This window comes from Pteropus alecto, unplaced genomic scaffold (genome assembly GCF_000325575.1).
Source record: "Pteropus alecto unplaced genomic scaffold, ASM32557v1 scaffold270, whole genome shotgun sequence".
In the NCBI taxonomy this organism is placed as follows: domain Eukaryota; kingdom Metazoa; phylum Chordata; class Mammalia; order Chiroptera; family Pteropodidae; genus Pteropus; species Pteropus alecto.
In genome coordinates this window covers 7,070,081-7,093,276 of record NW_006430735.1, presented here as the reverse complement: position 1 = coordinate 7,093,276, position 23,196 = coordinate 7,070,081, and the positions used below count along the sequence as shown (strand labels likewise).

The 23,196-nt window shown below is 40.0% G+C and overlaps 1 protein-coding gene across 21 annotated transcripts in view; it reads left to right on the top strand.

Annotated features, from left to right (window-relative positions):
• The window catches only part of ZBTB20 (zinc finger and BTB domain containing 20), a 396,848-nt gene that overhangs the window by 352,439 nt on the left and 21,213 nt on the right, over positions 1–23,196 (top strand). For 17 of the 21 annotated variants that reach the window (XM_025051352.1, XM_025051329.1, XM_025051334.1 and 14 more), the window contains 2 exons: positions 328–491; positions 874–1,061. In XM_025051352.1, coding sequence (XP_024907120.1) covers positions 481–491; positions 874–1,061 — 199 coding nt within the window. In that variant the 5' untranslated portion in view covers positions 328–480. The remainder of the gene's footprint in view (positions 1–327; positions 492–873; positions 1,062–23,196) is intronic. The other 4 variants (XM_025051370.1, XM_025051373.1, XM_006905479.3 and 1 more) reach the window with 1 other exon arrangement.

Genomic DNA, 23,196 nt, shown 5'->3' with positions numbered 1-23,196 from the left:
AAAAAAATTCCCAAAGGGAATCATATACTTCAGATGAGTAAAGAGTTGGACCAGAGCATCTCTGTGTGACACCTTCCCTCTACGTACTGAAATTTAAGCTCTTCTTTTCACTTTTCATTTGCTACCTTAACAGAAACCTCCATCACTACCCTCTCTCATCTGTACAGCCGGAGAATTTAGATTGTGATTTGAAATTATGTATTGATCTAAAATAAAATCTAATAAAACTGCAAGAAAGTTGAATGTTCCATAATGTGTTCCATGAATAGAAACTTAAAGCTAGAAGGAACCTTTAAGGCCTTCTAATCCAAGCCCTTTATTTTACAGATGAGGAAACTGAAGCCCAGAGAGGTGAAGTGAGGTGCCCAAGGCCACACAGCAAGTTAGAGGCACAGCTAGTACCATAGCTCAAGTCTCCTGACTCCCAGTCCAGTGCTCCTCCCATTACTCCACGGGTCCTGACTCTAAGCTTCCTGACAAATGCTAGAACGGTAAACCTCCACTAGTATTTTTCCAGACCATGTTAAAACTCTTAAGGGGGAAAAAAGGATGCTTTCTTGGGTAATGTCAGCCATACGTAGCTCAAGCTGTCTAAAGTTCTGGGACAGGGTCTTTTTATGCAGCCAACAGAGTCCAAATGTGGTGCTGTTTGCTTGGCCCATATGCTTTCATGTGTTCCCATTTAGGCCATTACTGGAGGGAAAAAAAAAAAAAAACAACAAGAATCAGCTTGTTTTAAAACAAGGGACATACTGGACTCCCTCCCATCCCCCCTCAGAAAAAAAAAAATCAAGTTATCTTTAACAGATTCTAAAAATGCCTTTTCCCAAATATGCAGTCAGTTCCTTCAAAGGGCCCTTTGTTTATTTTCAGGAAGAAACCCAAGACAGCTGAAAACCAGAAGGCATCTGAGGAGAATGAGATTACTCAGCCGGGTGGATCCAGCGCCAAGCCGGGCCTTCCCTGCCTGAACTTTGAAGCTGTTTTGTCTCCAGACCCAGCCCTCATCCACTCAACACATTCACTGACAAACTCTCACGCTCACACCGGGTCATCTGATTGTGAGTACACCAGTAAGGTGATGGTGTCTTCGTGGTGCTTAGAGCATGCTTGTCCCCTGGGTTCTGGCTTTTTGGCAAAGCTGTTTCCAGTTGGTCTTCTAAAGTAGCCAAAAGTAACTTGCCACCATTTTGATTCGGCCAACATCTATATTTTCAAAGCTAGAGTGTGAAAACCAGGTGACCAGCCATTTAGCCTCGAAAGGCTGATTATTTACATAAACCACATTTTCTTTCATAACATTAACTCAAAAAAAAGTTGCGAAGTTGTGCTTTCTAATTATTCTTTTGTCCCCATGATGTGAATAACAGTACTTACATTGTGACTTAATTGAACAACCAAATATGGACCACAGCAAGCTAGTTAGACACAAAGAAACATCCATTTTGAAATTACATAACACAAATCAGCTTTGCATTAGTTACTGGAGTCTCATGTAGCTTGGCTGAATTTCTGTCTTTCCAGTTTTTAATTTATTTTGAAGTGGTTAAAGGATAGCATAAATTTACAGAAGAAAAGAGAGCGGCTTCCAAGAATTCAGAAGCCACCCAGACTTCACTTAGCCAATAAGAATTCAGGTTAAAAATATTTTTTAATTAACAAAAAAAACTGCCTACGGGCTAAATTTGGAAATGGGCAGCTTAATGAGAGCATCACTATTGAAATCACCCCATTGCTGTTTATTTTTGCAGTCTTCCCACTAAACTGGGAGTCACTTCTTTAATTTCTATTTTAAGAAAGTTGATAAATCACATTTAAGAGATTTTTTTCTCTCTTTATGAAACGTAACCCAATACTTCAGGGAGAAAGAAATACATATGTTGACAAAGGAAAAGAATGGAAAAACTTTGGGGTCCAATCTGAAAGAATATTCCTTTCAGTCTTGAGATACCCAGCGACTATTCTGAACCGATCTCCATAAAGGAATCTGGTAACTAACAGGCAAAGAGCTGGTGTATTCTTCTTTGGAATGATCGAGAAAGTTTTATTTTCAGAAAAGGACTCTGTTTATCCTGTCCACAGAAACAAAAATTAATAATGAGGAAATGAGATTCTAAATTTCCTAGTGTTATTATTTTGACAGAACAAATGTAAAACTCTGCAAAGTGGGCAAAAGGCAAATGAGACTGGGAGATTCCGTTCCCTACTTGTTCTATCATAATAGTCTCCAGATAAAGGGACAAGACCCAGGGGTTGGGATTGGGGTGAAGAGAGATTGTTCTCTTTGTGGTTGGGCTAAGATTTGTATGAAGTTGCTGCTTCTACGGACAAACCTGGAGGTCAGAAGCAGGGACTGTGTTCTGTGGACCATTGTAATAGTGACATCCTTGGCCCTTCTTGCCTGGCAGTCTCCAGCCTAATAGTAATTACAGGAAGAATTGGAAAATCGCATGGCACGATGCCCGTAGACATGTGCACACTGTCCCTACCTAGCAGAAAGGTAGCCTGTTCCTGTGGAGAAGGGCCTGGAGCTCCTGCATGCAGACCTTCATCTCCTGGCTTCCTGCCACACCTTATGGGGAAGATTACATAGTATGGCCTTAGCCCAGAAATCCCCTGTCGCAGCAAAGTGAATGTTTTTCTGACTAGAAGCAGCACTAGGCTTCATTTATTGTACTTTCCCACAAGCATCCTCTGACCAGGCCTTGGCGTTAGCATGGACTGCATACAAGGCGCTGTACAAGCGTGGTGCCACCTCCTCGGCTGTGAGAAAGCCAGTGGATCTGAGCTCAGTAAGGTATCTGAATGCAGTTGGAAGGAGAACAAATAGAGAGGAGGAATCTAATCTCCAGCTGTTTAAAAGTCATTTTGATTTTGCCATTAAGATGTGAAAGTCTTCTCTGCTCCAACCTGTTGTTTAAATTGATTGTACTTTTCTTCAAATATATTCGGATTGTAGTTTGTCCTGATTTGAGCTTACACTTACAAGAAAATTGTTTTTAGGAAAGATTCACAGAAATCTGTTCATTTGGAGATTGCTTAAGAGAGCACAGGAAAGAGGTTTATTTTAAGCTGTTAAAGTTTTTGGATGCTCTTCTCGCATTCAAGAGGATTTTTCTTTTTCTTTCTTTCTTTCTTTCTTTTTCTTTCTTTCTTTCTCTCTCGCTCGCTCGCTCACTTTCTTTCTTTCTTTCTTTCTTTCTGTATGTCTTCTTTCTTTCGTTCTTTCTTACTTACTTTCAAGTGTCATTCTTGCCATAGTTTAATTTAAAAGCCCAACTTCTTTAAGGTAAAATATTCAGTTCCTATTTAGAACTAACAGATTTGGGGCATTTAAAAATAGTGCCCTTGACTTGTTAGTCTATTTAACTTCAGAAACATTCCACCAGTGTGTAGTGTTCCAAGCTTTCACAAGTGCCTGAATTTTTATGGCACCTTTTTATTTGTCATGTGTTTAGCAAAATTATTCTTAGTCATGCCTTAATGCCCATTTCCTGTCAGTCATTATAATTCTGCCCAGCTTACAGACGAGAAAACTGAGAAAATTGACACCCAGACAATTAAATGACTTGCACGATAGTTAACTCATTCAGATACTGAAGGATGTTTATGGCTTTGCTGTCGCTGTGAGCAGCCTGAATTCTCTGTTCCAGGCCCAGAGATAGCATTCCTGGCTCTAAACAGACACCTTGAAAATGTGCAAGTACTCATATTGGTGAGCGGGTTATAAAACGTGATGTATAAGCGTCCCCACAAAAAAAAAAAGTCGGCTCCGAATATGAACTGGTAAGGGTGGGTAAGCCAGTGTTGTTGCATCTGAAGGACACAGGCCAAATTTTAGAGCAAAGAGGACGAGTCTGGCCCCATAGCTTCTCAGTCGACTATTTAACCCACTGAGCCACTTCAGATTTGGCCAGAGATCCCAGTAATATTCTGAACAAGAAGGAATATGTGAGATGATGAGGTTAATAAAGCAACATACTGAAAAGTATGTTGCTTTCAGTGCACCCACTAATGATTTCCCTTTAGCAACATTTTCCCATTACCTCCTAGATTGTCACCTCTTTACCATTTCTAAAAATCTAATGGTAAAAAAAACAAGCAAAGAAACAAACAAAAAACCTCATGATGATAACAGAAGGCATTAAGATGAGTTTGGGAATACCAACGGCACCAAACTCATAGGTGTTTCACAGAACAGTTACCCACTGAACAGGCTGAGGACGAGCTGAGCTAAGCTCTCCCTTTAAATGCTGAAACAGAACTAAACCAAGTCAGTAGAGCAGGCAAGGGCTCTCCATATGAAAACCCGTATTGACAACTACTAAACTGTCGCACACCACAGTCATATACATGTGATAGAGGGAACCAGAACTTTTACTTGCATATTTCTTCTATTTCAGTTTCCCCAAAATAAGCCTTTCCTTGAAGGGAGAGGAGAAGTGACTCTTGACCCTTAGTTCTCCTACTCTGGGCTGCGATTCACCTATTCAGATGTCTGAGTTTGCCGAAAGCTGACATCCATGGTTATATACCTTCTCATGTTTTCCTCTGGTCTCATCAGACTGTCTCATTTTTGTGTGTGTCCTTGCCAAGATGTGCTTACGCATTAACAGTTTTTATTTATTTTTAATTTAGCCTTTACACATTACCAAACTGTTGTGTGGGTGGGTTTAACTTTAGCTCTGTAGGTAGCAGGACTGCTGGGACTGAACACTGTCCAGGAGACTTGGGGACTCTTCCTTCTCTCCCTCAGCATCCACCTTCACTGGCCTCCCCCTCTCAACCCTTTGTTTCACCCATCCAAGTCCCTGAAATTAAAATTTTTAGTACACTTGGTTCAGTTTGAACTTCTAAGCAGTTTTTTTAGAGAACAAAACAAAGAGGATTTTTTTATGGCAAACTCCATTAATGCCACATTAAGGCTGACATTTTAATTACCCCAGAGTCAGGAAATGCAAAGTTCGGGTTCCCACAGCAACAGAAACTGTCCCCTTAAGTGCCGGCATCACAGCAGATTCTTTCATTCCCTGATTACACAACACGGGCATGGGGACATTGTTTGTATCCACGTATGTGGAAAGGAGCACAGCTTATATCCTTTGTTTTCTTCCTGTAACTACAGTTGAGGATATGGGTCGTTAGCTTCCCTCTCCAAACCATCTATATGTATGATCCTGGAACGGAAGGCTGCTACAGCTCTGCATGTGCACACGGACAGAATTAAAGTTGCTGTGGGAACATTAACTCTGATTTCCGGACTTCCGTGCCAGTCACATTTAAACCATAATGTTGTAATTTTTGGCATGTAATAAATGTGCATTTCATGTACACAGACAGAAAGAAGCATAAAATGTATTTTAAAGAGCAATTAATTACTAACTTTGTGATTAAAAAACATTTGGTGCATGTTCCTTCCCATTTAGCATCAGCTGCTGGTCTTAGCCAGGCCTAATAGATGACATACTGTGTCTCATCCTGTATCTCAGATGTACTTACTGTATGTTCCTGTTCTTCTAGATAATTAATTCCCTTAGTAAAGCTGTAGGGGGAAAACAAAATGGAAGGAATATGCAAGCATGTAAATAGGGTAAAGGATATTTTGAAGGAAATGATTCATTTCTGCAAATAAACCTCTTAGTTCCTGATAAAGAGCCAGAAATCTGCTAAGTGGGTGTAGACAAAGGTTCCTGGCCACCTTACAGCATCTGGTCCAGGGCCTTAAGAACAACGTGAAAGCAGATTTCCCCATGAATTCCGGGCATGCCCACAAGGGGAGTGATCTTACTCTGTAATAACTTTACAGGCTTAAGGCTTAACAAGTTGTTTTACTCTGTAACAACTTTTCAGTTTACGTTCAAACTGGAAAAGAAAAACTGTAGGGAATCAAGTAAGATGTACGTTTTGCCAAAGAACCCTTGATTTAGAGAGTAGTGTTTTTTCCTTCATTTAGATTGGAATCCAGTTGGCCTGTTTGTGTTGGAGAAGAAAGTATTTTAACATAACCATGTTTGAACAAGTTTGTGAGTAAAAGGAATTGGTAGCAGTGCTCTAAGGTGCAATGCTTTAAAACGCAAATGCCTGAGTGTTTATTCGAAACTGGGTGAGATAGAATTTTTTTACTGAAAGGATGTGTAGCTTAAACTCTCAGATAAAGCTTCAAGGGGAACATGCTCATGAAGAATCTGAACCTCTATTCTTGCTGTTTATTCATTATCTCTCCTGTCATGTACTTCTCTTCGTTCAGTTTGGTTGCGTATGGTATTTAACCTTCGAGAAAGACACTTTAGATTTACAGGGCTCTGATTTGCTTTCACTTGGGCTGTCTGTATGTGTGAATGTATGTCTGAATGAGTGAAAACTGCTCAAGCAAGTTTGAAGGTCTCTGGCAAATTTGACTGCGTGTTCAGAAAGTTTCCAATCAGAAAGCTGATTCAGTGTAAAACCTTCCAAAAACTTCCTGAGGCACCTGTTCACATGAAAAGATCGGATTTCTGCTGGAGGTGCTCAGAAGGCAGTGTTTATAACTGACGATCTCTGTTTGGAGTGCCAAAAAATGAAAAACATTTTGGCCCCCAAAAAAAACCCTCCATAAATGTTCAAAATGTATAATCAAACAAAAGCTTCATTTGGATTCAAATGCATGTATCTCAGCAGATGTGTCTAAACTAACTGGAATCCCACAGGAGCAGCTGAACTGGATTTGGATATGTCTTGATAACTGAAAGAGTTATTCTTAGATGTCGGAAGGACAAAAATGGTCCATCTGTGAAGAACTGTAATAGAGACATGGCAAAAAACAGCATCCTCTGAAGGAGTGTATTTATGGAATTTAGGACAAATTGGACAATCCTGAAAACATTTTGGGGTCACACTAATTTGCAGAAGAAAGATATCCAAAATGGGATGGGATAAGCAGCCACAGATAGTTATTGTCCTATGGCTTGCTATTAATTTTCTAATCGATTCCATATCAGTTAAACAGTAAATTGAGCATCTTTCCTATAACAGAGTGCCCTCAGTGTCCTCCCAAACGTCCTGCATTCCTCTTTATTCTTCCTATAAAGAATTATCTACTTACTTTTTCATTGCTAACAGTTTAAACTGTTTTCCTGCTATTCGATTAACCAAGTAAACCTCTTGCCTGTTAAGCATGGATTCATTTCTTTAAAGCTATTCTTTCCCTTTTTAAAAAGTCATCTTTCTGCCTCTGAGTTAATTGATAATAATTTCTTTTGTGTTATTTTTATTACCTTTGATAACCTCTTGTTTAGAGGTTTCAGTGCTTAGTCCAGCCCGTATACATTTCAGTAATTTTTTTAAAATTTTCTCTGATTTCCTAGAGTTTCCTCTTAGTATATCTAGGGACTCATTAATTTTAAAAATCATATTTATTGAAGTTTTATGTCACAATCTGCATCTTTTTATAAAATTGTCCCTCTGTTTATAAAACTTACCCCCTCCCTACAACATTAATTTAAGTGGATGTCTTCCATGGTCACTTAATGCAGTAATTTCTGTTCATCAGTCTTTCCTCATTCATTCGTTCATTCCTTCATCTAGTCATTCATCGAATGTTGAGCTCCTGCATCTGTGCCAAGTCCTCAGCTCAGACCAGGGGTGAAAATACAAACAAGATGCCATCCCTCACTTTAGGAAGTCACAGTATTCCTGAACACTTTGCTAAACCTGTTGTTATCCTGAACAGGGGGATGTAGAAATGCATTATTAAAGTGGTCAACAGTGCACAAAACACTACCCAGCTCTGGAGGAGGGAGCTGAAGCAGTGGGAAGGGCTTCACAGGGAAGGTGACATTAGACCTGGGTTATGAAGGAATAGGTGTGTGTCAAGTAGGACAGGGAGGGAATGGCATTCCAGGCAGAAGGAACGGAAGCAAAACCCAGAGGCATAAAAAAAGAATTGTGTCCTCAGAAAACAGAGCAGTTCAGTTACAATACTCAGACCTTCTTGTGCCTCATTTTAATCGTGGGATAGTTTGTATTTAGGTAACATTGCCTGTCATTAAAATTGAGCTGGAGTGAATCGTATGTCCCTTTCAGAGACATTTGCTCTCTAAATAAATAATGAAGCAAGACGCCCACTTATTTTCCAATAGGCAAAAGTGCCCTTTTTTCCATGCAGTCAGTACTTGTAGGAAAGACCTAGAAATAATTTATTGATAAACAGGTTTCCGAATAATTTTTTGAGAAAGGTTCATTTTGGGAGCCATAGAGTCACCTGTAAGTGTCATATTGGACCTCTCTGTCATTGACTCGTAGTCTCCCGAGACTCTAGCAATCTGTCCTTTTATGAAATCCTCCCTGGTCTTGACAAATCTGGTCTTGTGGCCCACTGCCTTGAGTTATGCCATGCTGCATTGCCCTCCCAAATATTGCATGAATGTGCTTATGATTGTCCATATATAATTGTTAAGACTGACTACTGGTTTTCAGGGCTCTATTCTTCATCTTACCATCTTATATCTTGCTGGAGTACATCCTTCTTATCTGCAGCTGCTAGTGACAGTTTCATATGTGCTTCCTGCGCTCGTGGCACGTTTCATTATATAAAATTAGCGTTTTTCCCTGTCAGGACTTCTCACATCCTGACTTAAAAAAAAATCACATGTCCCCCTGTCCTTGGGCATGGATCATTTAGGGTCAACTGAGAGCCTGCAGGAAGATTCTAGGAATTCCTTGCTTTGAGGAAATTTTAAGTTATATCCTTTCACCAGTCGCCTCACACCAGGTATCATGGTTCAACTCCTGATTACCTCATCAGCTGAATAAACACTTTTTGCTTTCTTTTTTGCGTTTTTCCTGCCTCTGCATCCTTTGTTCTCTCTAGGGATTGTGTACCAGTTAAAACTTTTTTATCAGCACTGAAAGAGAGTAAAGGTTACCTGGTCTAAACCCATTATTATAAGGGTATACAGGTGCGGAAGCCGAGGCCCGAAGAGGGCAAGTGTCATACCAAAAGGTTCCCAGCAGAGTGAGTGGAAGACCCAAGAGTAGAACCCTGTTCCTCCTCCACTATACTATGCTGCCTGTTACTGAGTCTGCTTCTAAGAGAACTTATATTTTCTGAATAAAATGAGAGTCGGGACTGGACTATGGAATTCTATCAACTTGCTGAATGATTTCAATGTGGAGGACCAAGGCTAGGTATTGTGCAGGATGCAATTTTATAAACTGGAGCCCTATGCTTATAGACTTAGAGCCTCATAGAGGAGATAAGATGCATTCATAAACAACTACCCTGCAGGGTAGCTAAAGATGCGTCCCTTATACCTGGATGCACCAGAATCTCGATTCACTCACTCAACAAGCATGTGTAGAGTATGTCTTCTGTGCCTGACGGTACTGAGTTATATAGGGGAAACAGACCCTGCCACCAGGCATCTTAAAATGTAGTACATGTCCTCAAGTGACCATTATCTTAGATAGAAGTTAGAAAGTTAAAAAAAAAAAAAAATACATTATAATCCAGTTAACAGTAACATCCAGTTCAATGTATCAGAGACGTTTCCATTTGAGCACTCTTGAAAGATGAATAGAATTTCATTGAAGCGAGGCATTAAGGTAAGGAATAAGGAGTTTACATTCTGGTGCAGAGCTGTGGTAGGGTTTGAAGTAGGGGCTGCCATGATCAGGACTTTGCTATGGGAAGATTTAATTTAGCATCAAGGTTGTGGAACATGCATAGATGTGGGAGGGGATGACTGGAGGGAGGAGAGAGCCTAGGAAGATTTGTCAGTAGTTCAGACTGTTGGTAATTTGAAGGGGCCTGGTGACAGGGGGAATGGGAAGGAGTCAGGTGCAACAACTTGTGGATGAAGGCAGACAACTCCAGGAGCTGACGGAATAATAGGTAAGAGAGAGGAAACCATCAACGATAACGCCAAGCCATCAAAAGGAGATGATAAATGAGTGTTTAGAGGAAAAGAATACAGTTTAGTTTTACACAATTCTGAGTATGAGGTACCAGGGTTAGACACAGTGCAGATGACTAACACTGAGTCACAAATAAGGTACAGGGGGATAGTACCTTTGAAAAATTGAAATTAGGGCTAAAAAACACTTTGGCCGAGATACCATACTTAAGCCATGAATGTGAGAGTAAATTCAAAGATGACTTTTGTTACAGAAAAAAAGGAAAACAGAACCTTGGGGAATATTTACAATGAGTAATAAAAAAGAGAGTGGAGTGCCGTCAAAGGAGGAAAAGAAAAGGTCTGAGACGTCGAAGGAAAACCAGGACAATGCAGAGAGACCAGGGAGTGGAAGGGTCAGCAGTGTTGTATGCTGCAGACACCAAGGACTGGTAGCTTTCTGGTAGCTGTCAAGAGAGCAGAGCCACGTACATCACAGAAGCACCATAAAAAGGGGTTCAGGATCAGGGGATGAATGGGAAAGCAACAATTACGGACTACTTTTTAAAGAAGCGTAATGCTTTAAAATGAAATATACAGGTAACACACAAGCAGGGCAGTGAATATTTTTATGATACAAGAATCCCATGCCCATTTATAGGCTGAAGAATAAAAACCAGTGTTTAAGGGAGATTCTGCAGTAAAACAGGCAAGGTGAGAGAGAATTAGATCACCCATTTTATAGGGCAATTGGAATAATAAATATATGTAAATGAAATTTGAAGTTATTAACCAAGCCAAACGAATCAGTAATTTTATTATATCCTTTCTCCATTTCTTCCTAATATTGCTTTCTCTCTTTTTTTTTTCATTTTTTTAAATAATTTTTTATTTTTCAATTACAGTTGACATACAACATTATATTAGTTTTAGGTGTACAACCTAGTGATTAGACATTTATATAACAAAGTGATCACCCTTATAAATCTAGTACCCACCCCAACCATATATAGGCATTACAATATTATTGACTATATTCCTTGATGCTATACTTTATACCCCATGACTATTTTGTAACTACCAATTTGAACTTCTTAATCCCTTCCCCACCTTTACCCATCCTTTCAACCTCCTTCCCATCTGGCAACCATCAAAATGTTCTCTGTATCTATGAGTTTATTTTGCTTGTTCGTTTATTTTATTTTTCAGATTCCACATACGAGTGCAATCTTATGGTATCTGTCTTTCTCTGTCTGACTTATTTCACTCATCATAATCCCCTCTGGTAGGTACATCCATGTTGTTGCAGATGGCAAGATTTCATCTGTTTTTATAGCTGAGTAGTATTCCATTGTATATATGTACCACCTCTTCTTTATCCATTCATCTGTCGATGGGCACTTAAGTTGCTTCCATATCTTGACTCTTGTAAATAATACTGCAGTGAACACATGGGTGCATATGTTTTTTCAAATTAGTGTTTTACATTTCTTCAGATAAATACCCAGAAGTGGAATTACTGGGTCCTTCTTTGTCTCTTGTTATAGCCTTTGTTTTAAACCCTGTTTTGTCTGATATAAGTATTGCCACCTCTACTTTATTTTTTTCATGAAATAACTTTTTCTGTTGCTTTACTTTCAGTCTGTGTGTCTTTTGATCTGAAGTGAATCTCTTAAAGGCAGCATCTCTAAAGGTCTTGTTTTCTTATCCATTCAACCACCCTGTGTCTTTTGATTGGAGCACTTAATCCATTTACATTTAAAGTAACTGTTGTTAGATATGTAATTATTGCCATTTTATTACTCATATTCTTTTTCTTTTTCTCCTTCTCCTTCTCCTCCTCCCTCCCCCTTCTCCTCCTCCCTCTTTTCCTCCTCCCTCTTCTCGTCCCCTCCTTCTCTTTCTTTTTCTTCCTCTTGTCTCTTTAACATTTCCTGTAATACTAGTTTGGTGATGATGAACTGCTTTAGCTTTTTTTTTCTCTGTCTGGGAGGCTCTTTGTCTGGCCTTTAATTCTAAATGACAGCTTTTCTGGATAGTGCGATCTTGGTTGTAGGTCCTAACTTTTCATCATTTAGAATCATTTTGAGCCAATGCATTCTGGCTGCAAAGTTTCTGTTGAGAAATCAGCTGACAGTCTTATGGGAGCTCCATTGTAGGTAACTAGCTGACTTTCACTTGCTGCTTTTAAGATTCTCTCTTTGTCTTTAACCTTTGGCATTTTAATTATGATGTGTCTTGGTGTGGGCCTCTTTGGGTTCATCTTGTTTGGGACTCTCTGAGCTTCCTGAGCTTGTATGTCTATTTCCTTCACCAGGTTAGGGAAGTTTTCCATCATTATTTATTTCTTCAAATAGGTTTTCAATTCCTTGCTCTTTCTCTTCTCCTTCTGGCACCACTATGATGTGAATGTTGGTACACTTGATGTTGTCCCAGAGGCCCTTTAAACTTTTTTTTTTTTGGATTCTTTTTTCTTTTTCTGTTCTGATTGGGTGTTTTCTGCCATTTTATCTTCCAAATTACTCATTTGATCCTCTGTTTCATCTAAGATACTGTGTATTCTTCATTTCTGACTATTTTTTATGTTTTCTAACTCTATTTTTATGTGTCCTACTCTTCGCTGAAGTTCTTATCTGGATCATTGAGCATCCTTATAACCAGTATTTTGAACTCTGCATCTGGTTGATTGCTTGTTTCCATTCTGTTTAGGTTTTTTTTGCTGGAGCTCTGTTCTGATCTTTCATTTGAGACGAGTTTGTCTCCTCACTTTGGCTGCCTCCCTGTGTTTGTTTCTATGTATTAGGTAGATCTATGTCTCCCAGTCTAGGCAGGTTGGCCTTATATAGTAGGTGTCCCGGGGAGCTCAGTGGCACAGTCTCCCTGGTCACCTGAGCCATGTGCTGCAGGTGTATCTCTTGTGTAGTTTGTATGTGCCCTCCTATTGTAGTTGAGCCTTGGTTACTATTTGCATGTCAGTGGAAGAGACTGACCCTCAGGCTGATTGGTTGTGAGGACTGGCTGTGGCTACATGGAGGAGCTGTTGTGCAGGGGCTGACCCTACGGAGCAGGGTTTGCTTTAGCAGGACTGGTGCCTGCCCAGTCTGCCCTTTGGGTGTGGCATTTGTGGAGGTGATTGGGCGGTTCTCTGGTGTGGTCTGAAGCTGGCCACCAGGTATGTTGGTTCCGGGGCCTCTTAGGAAGTGCTCTAATGCAGGCCAAGGTCAGCCACTGCCTGCGTCCTGCCCAGGGCCACTTCGTATGAGCTACAAAGTGATCTTCAGATTGCTGCCATTTGTGCTGTGCTTGGAGGTGCCTGGGATTGGCTAAGCTGCAGACCAACGCTGGCTGCCCCTAGCGCCAGGTTTGGGGCTGCTTAGCAAGAGGTACGGTACACACGAAGACCGGATGCTGCTTGTTTGGGGTTTGTGAACCTTTGAGAGGTTTTAGGAAAGTTTGCAGCATGAGCTGAAACAGGCTGTATGGAAAAGCCACTAGAAGCAGCTCGGGTGGGCCTGCAAACTGGGTAGGGCAGGGTCTCAGGGAATCATCAGGGCAGGACCAACAGTGTTAACCAGGTTATGAGGGGATCAGATGTGACGCATGCCTGCATCTGCATCCTGGGTGGTGAGAGGGCTCAACAAAGGAACAGTGGCTTCTGGCAGTACTTTTGTCTGAGATAAAGCTGCCCCTCCAGTCTTTGCCCAGAAGCCAGACAATCCAGTTCCTCCCTGTGTGTCCCTTTCGAGCTGCTGCCCCCGCAAATGAATCTGTCAGTGAGTAAGTCATGGTGGCCCCTTTAAGAGGAGTGCCTGGGACTCCAGCAGCTCTCTGTCTCACTGAGCCACAATCTCTGCTGGTTTTTACAGCCAAGAGTTGTGGACACTTCTCTTCCCAGCACTGGACCCCTAGGCTGGGGAGCCTGGTGTGAGATCGGGACCCCCCACTCCTCGGAATGGACCTCCGCAGCCGAGATAGCCCTCTTGATTGATCAGCCTATTTCATATCTATGCCCCTCCACCAGCCTTGACATGGCTTATTCTGTTCAGCTAGACTTTAGGCGATTCTCAGTGATGGTTGTTCAGCAGTTTATTTGGAATTTTGAGGTGGTCATAAGAGGAGACAAGCACAGCATTTACTAACTCTGCCATCTTGACTGAAAGCCATCAAGAACGAATGTTTTGAAAAAATTGTCACGTGTCTTCTTCAGATGACTTCGCAAATACGCAGTCGCCCTCAGTCATTTCTGACCATTAGGCAGAGGACAGGTATCATATACTTTGAACATTTACATCTTATAAAAATTTTTCAAGCAAGTTATCTCAAAGCATAATCTTTTTAAAATGCCACATTCTGTGAACTTTTATAACATCCAATTCAAGTAGCTCTGTAGTTACTAATAACAAACCTACGTGTTGTTCTCATGTACTGCCGCAAGATCGCAAGACATCCTCAAGTTCATTATCTGTGGGACCTTTAAAAAACATATTTACTTAGACTGAATTGCTCTCTTTGATGGTTAAAGACATCCCTAAGGCCACCTGGACACACGATATCTGCAATTACTTCTACTTCAGGATGGTGCTCTGAAACCAGCTAAGTCAAATGTTACTTTACTCTGGTATTAAATTACCTGTAAAACTAATAAGAAAAAATTTTATCACTACTATAAGTTATATAAACAACCACATAGAAGAATTTTGAATACGAGTCTTTATAATTTCTCAAGGAAGAATAAATTCAAAGTTGATGTCAAAATGGACCTTGAGGAGTTTTTCCTCTCCTCTCCAACTCCAAAACAGATTTATCATTTATCCTCAGTGGTTTCAGGTAGATTTATGTTACCAGTTTTATTCCAAGATTTCATGCTGTATTAATCCAGGCCATGCATAACTTTTAGAAAAACTTGATGTGGCAGGTAGAGCACATGAAGAATTTCAAGAAGTGGTAACTAAATTAACTTTGTCATTTAGTTTTTTGCTGTAATCATTTCCCCTCCTGTGTAATCCCTTATTGTCTCTTTGCCTCATATCTCAACTGGGTACTTGGATATAAAAAGAGATAATAGAAGAAAGGTGTCTATAAATTGAGCTACGGAGCATAATTCCGTATCTCATGGAAAATACACATGCAAATTCTGAACTTCAGCTATTACAAGTTAACCCCAGGGAAAACGATGCATTTCCTTTCCTCAAGGAAATACTATAGGTCTCTCCAGGCAGACGTGGGTGCTTTTTTCCAATTTTAACAAAAGCCCCAGAAATCTAGGCTTTTCCATTTTATTCCTGACCTAAAGTTCCCAGAGGGGCGATTGGATCCTGGCTCCTGAAGTGGCCTCAAAATCCCGGGGTATCGTGCTGAGGTACTCACAAGCAGATGTGGTGTCCTTGGGCAGTGATACAGGCAGAGGCTTAGACAGAGGGTATCCCATCCCTCTAGAGGAAGAATTATTGACCTGGAGGCCTTCAACTCCACTGGCATGACTATGTCTCCCTGTAAGAGCCTATGAACTTCCTAAGAAGCTATGCCCACATACATGCATGCCTACGTGTATGCTTTCATTAGATTGAGATCAGGAAACTGAAAGAATGAAAGGGCCACTTCCCTAGGACATATCCCAATCCGAATCTGCATCTTCAAACCTGGCCCCCACAAGTCTTCTAAGAAGCAAGGAGGAAAAGTCTGTCGTGAACATCCAAACGCAGACTGATTCCTGAAGCAATTTCGGGTCCTTTCAGTATGCCTGTGGGGCAGGGGCAGGTATGACAACAGACTTCCAAAGCTATTTCTGGAACATATTGATAATGGACTAATTTGGACCATGGGTTGCTCAGAAAATGTTTTCTCACCCCCATGGTCTAGTTATTTGTTCTTTAATGTGAACTTCAGCCTATGAATGCATTTAAATGTCTTTACTTAACCTCCCTATGTTTCCATTTCTTCATATGCATATGAGAATGAAAACAGTATCTATGTCATTGGGTTATTATAAGAATTAGATGGAATGCCAGATGTAAAGCCTCTAAAACAGCACCAGACAGACAGACAGCATTCAGTGAATTTGAACATTAGCTCTAGTTTAAGTGTTTTAAATTATTAAGTAAATATGTTCTAAAATTGATGCAACATCAATGAAGGTTGTGGCAAGTGCCCCATCCTTGCGCCTGAGAATGACTGAGGCAAATGCCCGGGGTCTGTAAGGGGAAAGCGCATGGGGAGCAGTCACCGCCTTCACTCCAGGACAAAGCCAGCGCCCCTTTTCTTGTTCCCCCTTGGAGTCAGGCCTGGGTAGATGGCGAAGCCTCTCCTTCACCCTTTTGCCTTCTTTTATTCCCCCATTTGTCTTTTTTTTTTTCTTCTAAATTTAGAAGAGGGCTAATATTCACTAAGCATCTACTCTGTATCAAATACATTTAAATTATAGCATTCTTACAAAACACCCCATTTTGCAGATAAGGAAACTGTGACTCAGAGAAGTTTAAAAAAAAACTTTCTTCTTGATATGGGGAAGGTATAGAGTATTATGTATATTATATTATTAGTATTAACTTATTAAGTTCCTTTTGTACTCAAGTGCATCCTAATCAATAAGAGATTTTCAAGTTATATAGAATGGATTTCTGTCTATTTTACCTTGGAATATATTGTAGAAACTGTACATGCTCTTACCGTGCACCCTTAGGTGACCTTTCATTGTAGCCACCGTTCAGGCCTAATACCTGAAGAGGCCAAAACATCAGGTCTTTAGAATGGGCAAATGTCTGTGCCACGTCAGAGAGCCTTTTTCAAAGAGATGTACGTACAACTAAAGAAGTGCATCTATCATCTTTTTAAAAGACAATCTGCCTGATGGCTTCAGAGTATTTGAAATAATTCAAAATAGAGGTAAAGTTAGGAAAGTAAATGTGTTTCACTGCAGAGGAGGATTGCTCCTAATCACTCAGCTCACTTACCTCCTTCCATTCTGAAGCAGTTTGTAATAGTTGAAAAAATACATGTAATCTTAAGAAATTCAGTAAGATTTGTTGGTTCACTGTACCTAGTGAGCCTTTCCTGTCCCACGGTACCCACGTAGTTTTCAGTAATGCATGGAGATAATTTCAGACATTTGCTTCTATTAAACTCTGGAGCACTTTTGCTGTTGAGTATAAAATTCCAGAGACACATGGGTATGAAACCTGAGCTATGAGTCTCTTAGTAACAGTTGCAGATCAAATGCTAAACTAGATCGCGTGCAAGTCTGTATAAATCCCAAGTCAGAGCTTTAAAATAATAACTTACTGAGTCATGATTTCTGCATCTCATATGCAGTATTCCTTAAATCATATGTTGATGGCTAATCAGCAGAATCCAAAGACACAAATTAGATGGTACAATATTTACAGAGAAAAAATATATGTAGCTTGAAAAGCAAAGATCCTCAATCCTCAGAATTACAGTCCCACCAGAAAAAAAAAAAAAAAAATGTAGCAGTTGCAATCTGAACTGTCAACACTGTAGCCAAGAAAGGAATGAATATAATAATAGAAAGAGAGCTTTTAGGCAGAATTTCTTGGTTAAAGGAGTTTGGACCTTCAAGAAATATGTTTGAGAAAGATTCAGAAGAAATGCTAGGTAAGATGAATTATTCCTGTTCCTCAAATAACATTCTAGTGGTTCAGTTATTAAATACTTATTTTGGCCAGGTGGAAGAATGTGTGAGAGCAGAAATCCTGTCTATCCTGTTCACTGCTGGATCCTTAGCATTTAGCATAGTGCTTAGCCATAGCAGGTGCTTAGCAAAACATTTTTGAATGAATGAATGAATGAATGAAGTGGGAGAGAACTGAGCAAAAGTAAGAGCATAATACATTTGTGAGTATTTCACCCGTTTGTAAAAGTATAGGCACTAATTTTCTTTACCTGAATTTTTTTCATTAGGCAGACCTGCAAAACGAAGTGCATCCCAGATACCCTCTGGTTTTTATTCTGGGAAAACAAAATCACTTTCTGTTGGATGTAGGCTGCTACATGTTTTGATTCTAGTAGCAATATGGCAGGGTTAAGGTCAACTTTGTAGTATAATCTGGTGCCTGTTTTTGATAGATATCATGAAAATAGATACTTATTTTCAAGATGCTCAAACAGATGATTAGTTGAAAGCTCCAGCAAACCTTGAAACAACAAAAAGGAAAGGTTTTCCCACTCCCACCTCCCATTACTGTACAATCCTGCAACCTCACACCCTCCTCCTTGTTTCACCCTTTTCCCGGGTCTAATCTTTGTCTAGGGAATACAGCGGATGACTGTCAGTCTAGCAAGGAGACAGTTCTTGAAAAATCCACCCCCCACACAGTGCTCTTAAACTTCTCTCATAGGAATGGCATGATTTGACCAGCAGCAGGCAGAGCTGGCCCAGGGAAACAGAGCTTGGCATAGAATCTTAGTGCCTTCCTGCTGGAAGGGGCCTCAAGAGAGTTCTTCACGCCCACCCTCCCTCAACTGGCCGGACAGTAGAAGGATGTGTAGGAAAACAAATCCCTGGCTGAATGAATAGAGGATTAAATGAATGAGAGATGAGTTCACTCCTCCAGAAGTCTCTGCCATCCTACTTGAATAGAAAGCTAACTTTAAAGCTAACTCTGTTCTCCATGGCACGATTTTGTATATACTCAGCTTTAGAATATGGTTGCCATCTGCTGCCAGTGCATAGGACTAAGGAAGTACTGGGGTGGGTGGGAGGAGGCCGAGAGGGAAGAAAAGAAACACTTAAACGAGCTAATGATCGCCTTTGTGTTGGAGTCTAGGTTTCAGAACATCAGTCCTGTACTTCGAGAACAAAAACACCAGTGTGTCTTAGACCACACCAGGCGCCGGTACATCAGATAAGACCAGCGCTGTGCGGTGTTCAGCCACCGAGCCTCGAGAAGTTCTAAAAGTGAAATTAAAGGAGCACACTGAGGAAGCTGAAAGGAGAAAAAGCTTAGGGGAAAACACAATCAGGAGAACTCTGCAGATATGTGTCTTCAGGGTTACAGTAGTTCAAAAATGAACCTACTAATTAAAGAGTCGGAAAATGCTATAAATCCCAGGAATTTAAGGATCTTTAGAAGAAATTAGACACCTCTCTTTACACTCTAAGTACATCGTGATCCTTTAGTAGAATCTCAGGGTGAAAGTGACCTGGCTATTGTGCATTATTGCGGATTTAAACAGTTGATTAAGAGTTATAGGCAGCTGTACTAGAGGCAAGAGTGTGTGGTCCTTTAAAAACAGAAAAAGCTGTTAAGCAAAGCCAGTAAGACCAGAGAAAATCTCTAAAAGGCAGTGAATACCTCATAGAGCTTCCTATAGTTTCCCTGATAATATCTGTATAAATTGTTAGTTGTGGCACGGGATCATATTAATAATTTATATACTGAAATGACGTGCCAGAGAATACCAATTAAGCTGGGGATCTACACTAGTGAAAAAATGATTACGGTAAAGTTAACTCAGCTTTTGAAAAAAGGTTAGCTAGTTGGTTAAGCATGACATTTGAAGGCAAGTATGATTACACACTCAGTAGTGGTTCTGTATCTCAAGTTTGAGAAATTTACAAGGTGAGGAGGTGGAAATTCTTTTGGCTGTTCAAGTAAAGGTTCTCTTCAGAGATGTATGTAATACATCAGAAGCATTGACAATCCTAGGAATGCAAAAATAACTGTAGGGAGCACAAAGTGATTGCCCAGCAGTGGGTCACACTTGGCGTCTTGGAGTGGTCGAATCAATAAATATTTGTTAGCTGCATGAGCTCTGTCCTTGACTCCTGTCTGCCATCAGGGACAAGCCACATAACTGTGATTCAACCACAATTAGAATATGAATAACATCTTAAATCTATCTTGTGTATGGTTTCTCTTCCTAGGAACCTTTTGTGCCCCCTTATTCTATTTTATTTGTCCTACAACATCCCCGTGAAGCACAAGGCATCTTCATTTTACAGCTGGGATAACTGGTCCACAAAAGAATAACTTAATTCTTTGTCTTTAAATATGAAATGATTGATAATCATTATATGACCCAGCTCATCGTACTGTTTTTTCGCATCATTTCAGGTTTCCCAAGCAAAGGACATTTTTATCTTTCTCATTATTATTTTTAATTGGTTTTCAGAAAAGTTGAGATAAAAACAGAATCTAACAAATATCCCATAGAGCTATTTGGTGTTCTCTTTTCTTTCAAGAATAAATTAAGACCTTCTCTGTTCCTCTCTCCTGGCTCTCTCTATAGATAGCCAAAATCCCATGCCAATTTTCAAATGAATAAGGGCTCATTCTAGTAGCTAGATCACAGTCCCCTCTATTGAGGAAACAGGCTTGTAAATTCTTGTCTGGAACCTGCAGAAGTTACTTTTGGTTATAAACTTCAACAGTTTGACCTGAAGGTTTTTAAACAGTATTAATATGTGACCTGGTTGTGAGTTCAGCAATAAATTTATACTCAGTATGTGAAAGGCCAGAAAGAAAACGAGTGTATTTTATTGTCTCTGGTGACTTACACTAAATGTTGCATATTTACTTTGTAAATGAGGACACCCAGTGGCCATCGAGTGAAAATATTCTAAACAATCCCTGACACTGTTTATGCAAATATAAATACCCATTATCAAAGCTGATGATTGATAGATATCTCTGTAACATCTGTTACCAAGCAGTTTAGCTTCCCTAAGGTAGGCAACAGTGGTGGGAGTTTAGCCTCATCATTTTTATATCATATCACAAATTGGTCGTGTCTTCTCTCATTGAATTACAAGATAGGGCTCAGCTTTGAGTTCCACTGAATCCTCAGCTGACAGAAGGACCCAGTGAGCTGTCTCTTTGGGGAAATGGAATCAAGGAGATGGGGACAGTGTTGTATGTGTCAAAATCATAAATGAAAGAACGCAGTCTGAGGGAAACTAAGTGAACGCATTTTTTAAAAAATGCCTTAGACCTTAACGTGATACTGAAAATACAACTGTGGCTATTTCCTGATGAGAGGGGGTAGAGTAATAAAGGACAGAGAGAGAAGAGAATCGCACAGAATTTCAGAGATGGAAAGACCCCATAGGACTACAACATATAGACATACCTCAGAGAAAAGGTGCACCCTGAGGTTGCTACTTATTGTCAGCCTGTTTGTAAAATGCCCTGGAGAGTTGACCAAATACTCAGATAGTAACTTCTCAATGTAAACAAAAGTGTTGAGCAATGTGAGAGATCCAGATATTTGTAGTTATAGTTGTAGTTATAACAATGCAAAGCACTAGCCTTCTGGAAGCTCAGGGTCTTCTTATAGAGGTAAAACAGGCACAAATGACAAAAAATGAAGAGACAATAATCAATAATATACTGGCAAGGGCTTAAACATGCTGTATGTGGGAAAAGTTCAGATTTACTCTTCAAAATTTAGGTGCAAGAAACATTTCCTTATTTTTCTAACACAAATTAAACCCAAGGCCCTTTTCACTAAGTTAGCAAGAAATTCAGTGAAGTTTCAGGCTTCCTTCCCCTCCCTTAACTTGTACAAGACTCATGATATCTACGGCGAGGTCAGATCCTTAGTCCATGGTGGTCTCCATCCTTGACATTGCTTGTCCACGTGACAAAGATGCCATTGAGCCTGGTCCATCTGACTGCCTGACGCTACGGCATTAGCTGGGTTTACAGATGCTCTTGACAGTGGTCCTTGAGTGTGGGCTCAGCCCCAGGATCATCAGTGCCTTTTCATGTTCCACCTCTAGAAGAAGTGTGACAAGCAATTACCTACCCCAACTGGAGTTGTGTGCAAGAAGAGATCTCAAACCTTGGCACCTTCCTCATTTAAGGGGAAGTTGACTATTTTCCTCCCATCAGGCCACTTCAATAGAACTCGGAAAGCATCAGCCTTCCCCTCCTTATCCCACAAAGGGTCTGCATAATCCCCCTTAGAGAATTTAGATTCCAAAAACAAAGCTCTTTGTCTTGAGGCTTTGTTTTTAGGGCTTAACTTCTGATTTGGGCTCTAAAGCCACAACTCCCTGAGGTAAGGAAGCCCAGAACTATGTACAAGGCTTGGCCTTTCTTAATTGCCTTATTATTATGAAAGTTTCCTAATTCGGTGGGGGGGGGGGACAAATTAATGTTTCAATTTATTACCTCACCAAACAATGGGAACTAGAAAAAGAGAACTCAGGATGGACTCTAGGAATCAATGAAGTCTGCACAGAGAAAGAAGAACTTTGAGTAGGGTGCATGAATGGTACACAAGATTTGGTGAGTAGAGAAAGCACAGTAATTGCAGAATGCAGGACAAATGTGGCAGAAGAAAAGAATGAAGAACAGATGTGATGCATGCAAAGGATGGCAAAATGTCCAGCTTCTTGGATTAGCACAGAGATTTTATGTGGGCAAAAACGAGAAAATTAGATCAAATCAAATCGGTGAAGTGAGACGAAATAATAAAATATTTACCCTGTAGCTATAGAAGACTTACAGCCTAATATCTTTTTTCCTATAATATGTAAATAATATAATAAAATATATAAAAATATAAAAATAATATAAAAATAAACAAAATAAAATACTTTACTCCTTATTGGAATAATTACCAAGTATACCTTCTCCTTCTCTTACTTACCAGTGCCTCCCAAGGTTTCAAGTTCTGACAACACCGATTTAGGATCTTCCTCATCTCAACATGAGCCAAAAAGGAACTTAATCTTATTTTTCTTAAGGAAATCCTGTACCCTGTTCTGTAATGGATCACCCTATGTGGGGCAGTGAAATGTCGTCTCAGCTACTTTCCTAAATTGGCCCACATCAAATCACCACTGTGCTTCCCTCTTAACTAGTCATCCAACAAAACAAAGTTATCTTTTTCCTTGGCTTTTCCTTGTTGCTTTGAGATAGAAAACTTTCATTCCTCAGTAAAACAACGTGGAGCGGCTAGAGTCCACACCTCCCATGGAGAAATACAATAGCACCCTCCTATCAACAAATGGCTATGCTTAAAAACGAGTTGTCAAATCAGAAGCAACTTACTTCTTCTAGGAACACAAGGAAAGAGAACATTTGAGTATGAATCTGAAGATCTGCTTCAAAAGCAGTTTCAGAATAGCGCAGCAACAGAAGACAAAAGAAAGTTCTATGAATTGGGAAGCTCTGTGATTATTATGAAAGCTTTTTTTTAAATGACACTCATTGAAGTTCAATTAAAGTTTTGTTTTCTCACTCATTGAAGTTCAATTAAAGTTTACCCAAAGTCTAAAAATTAATTTCTTACCTAACTATACTTCATCACCAATTGATGATATTTAAAAAAAAAAAAAAAGTGCCACTTCTGGGAC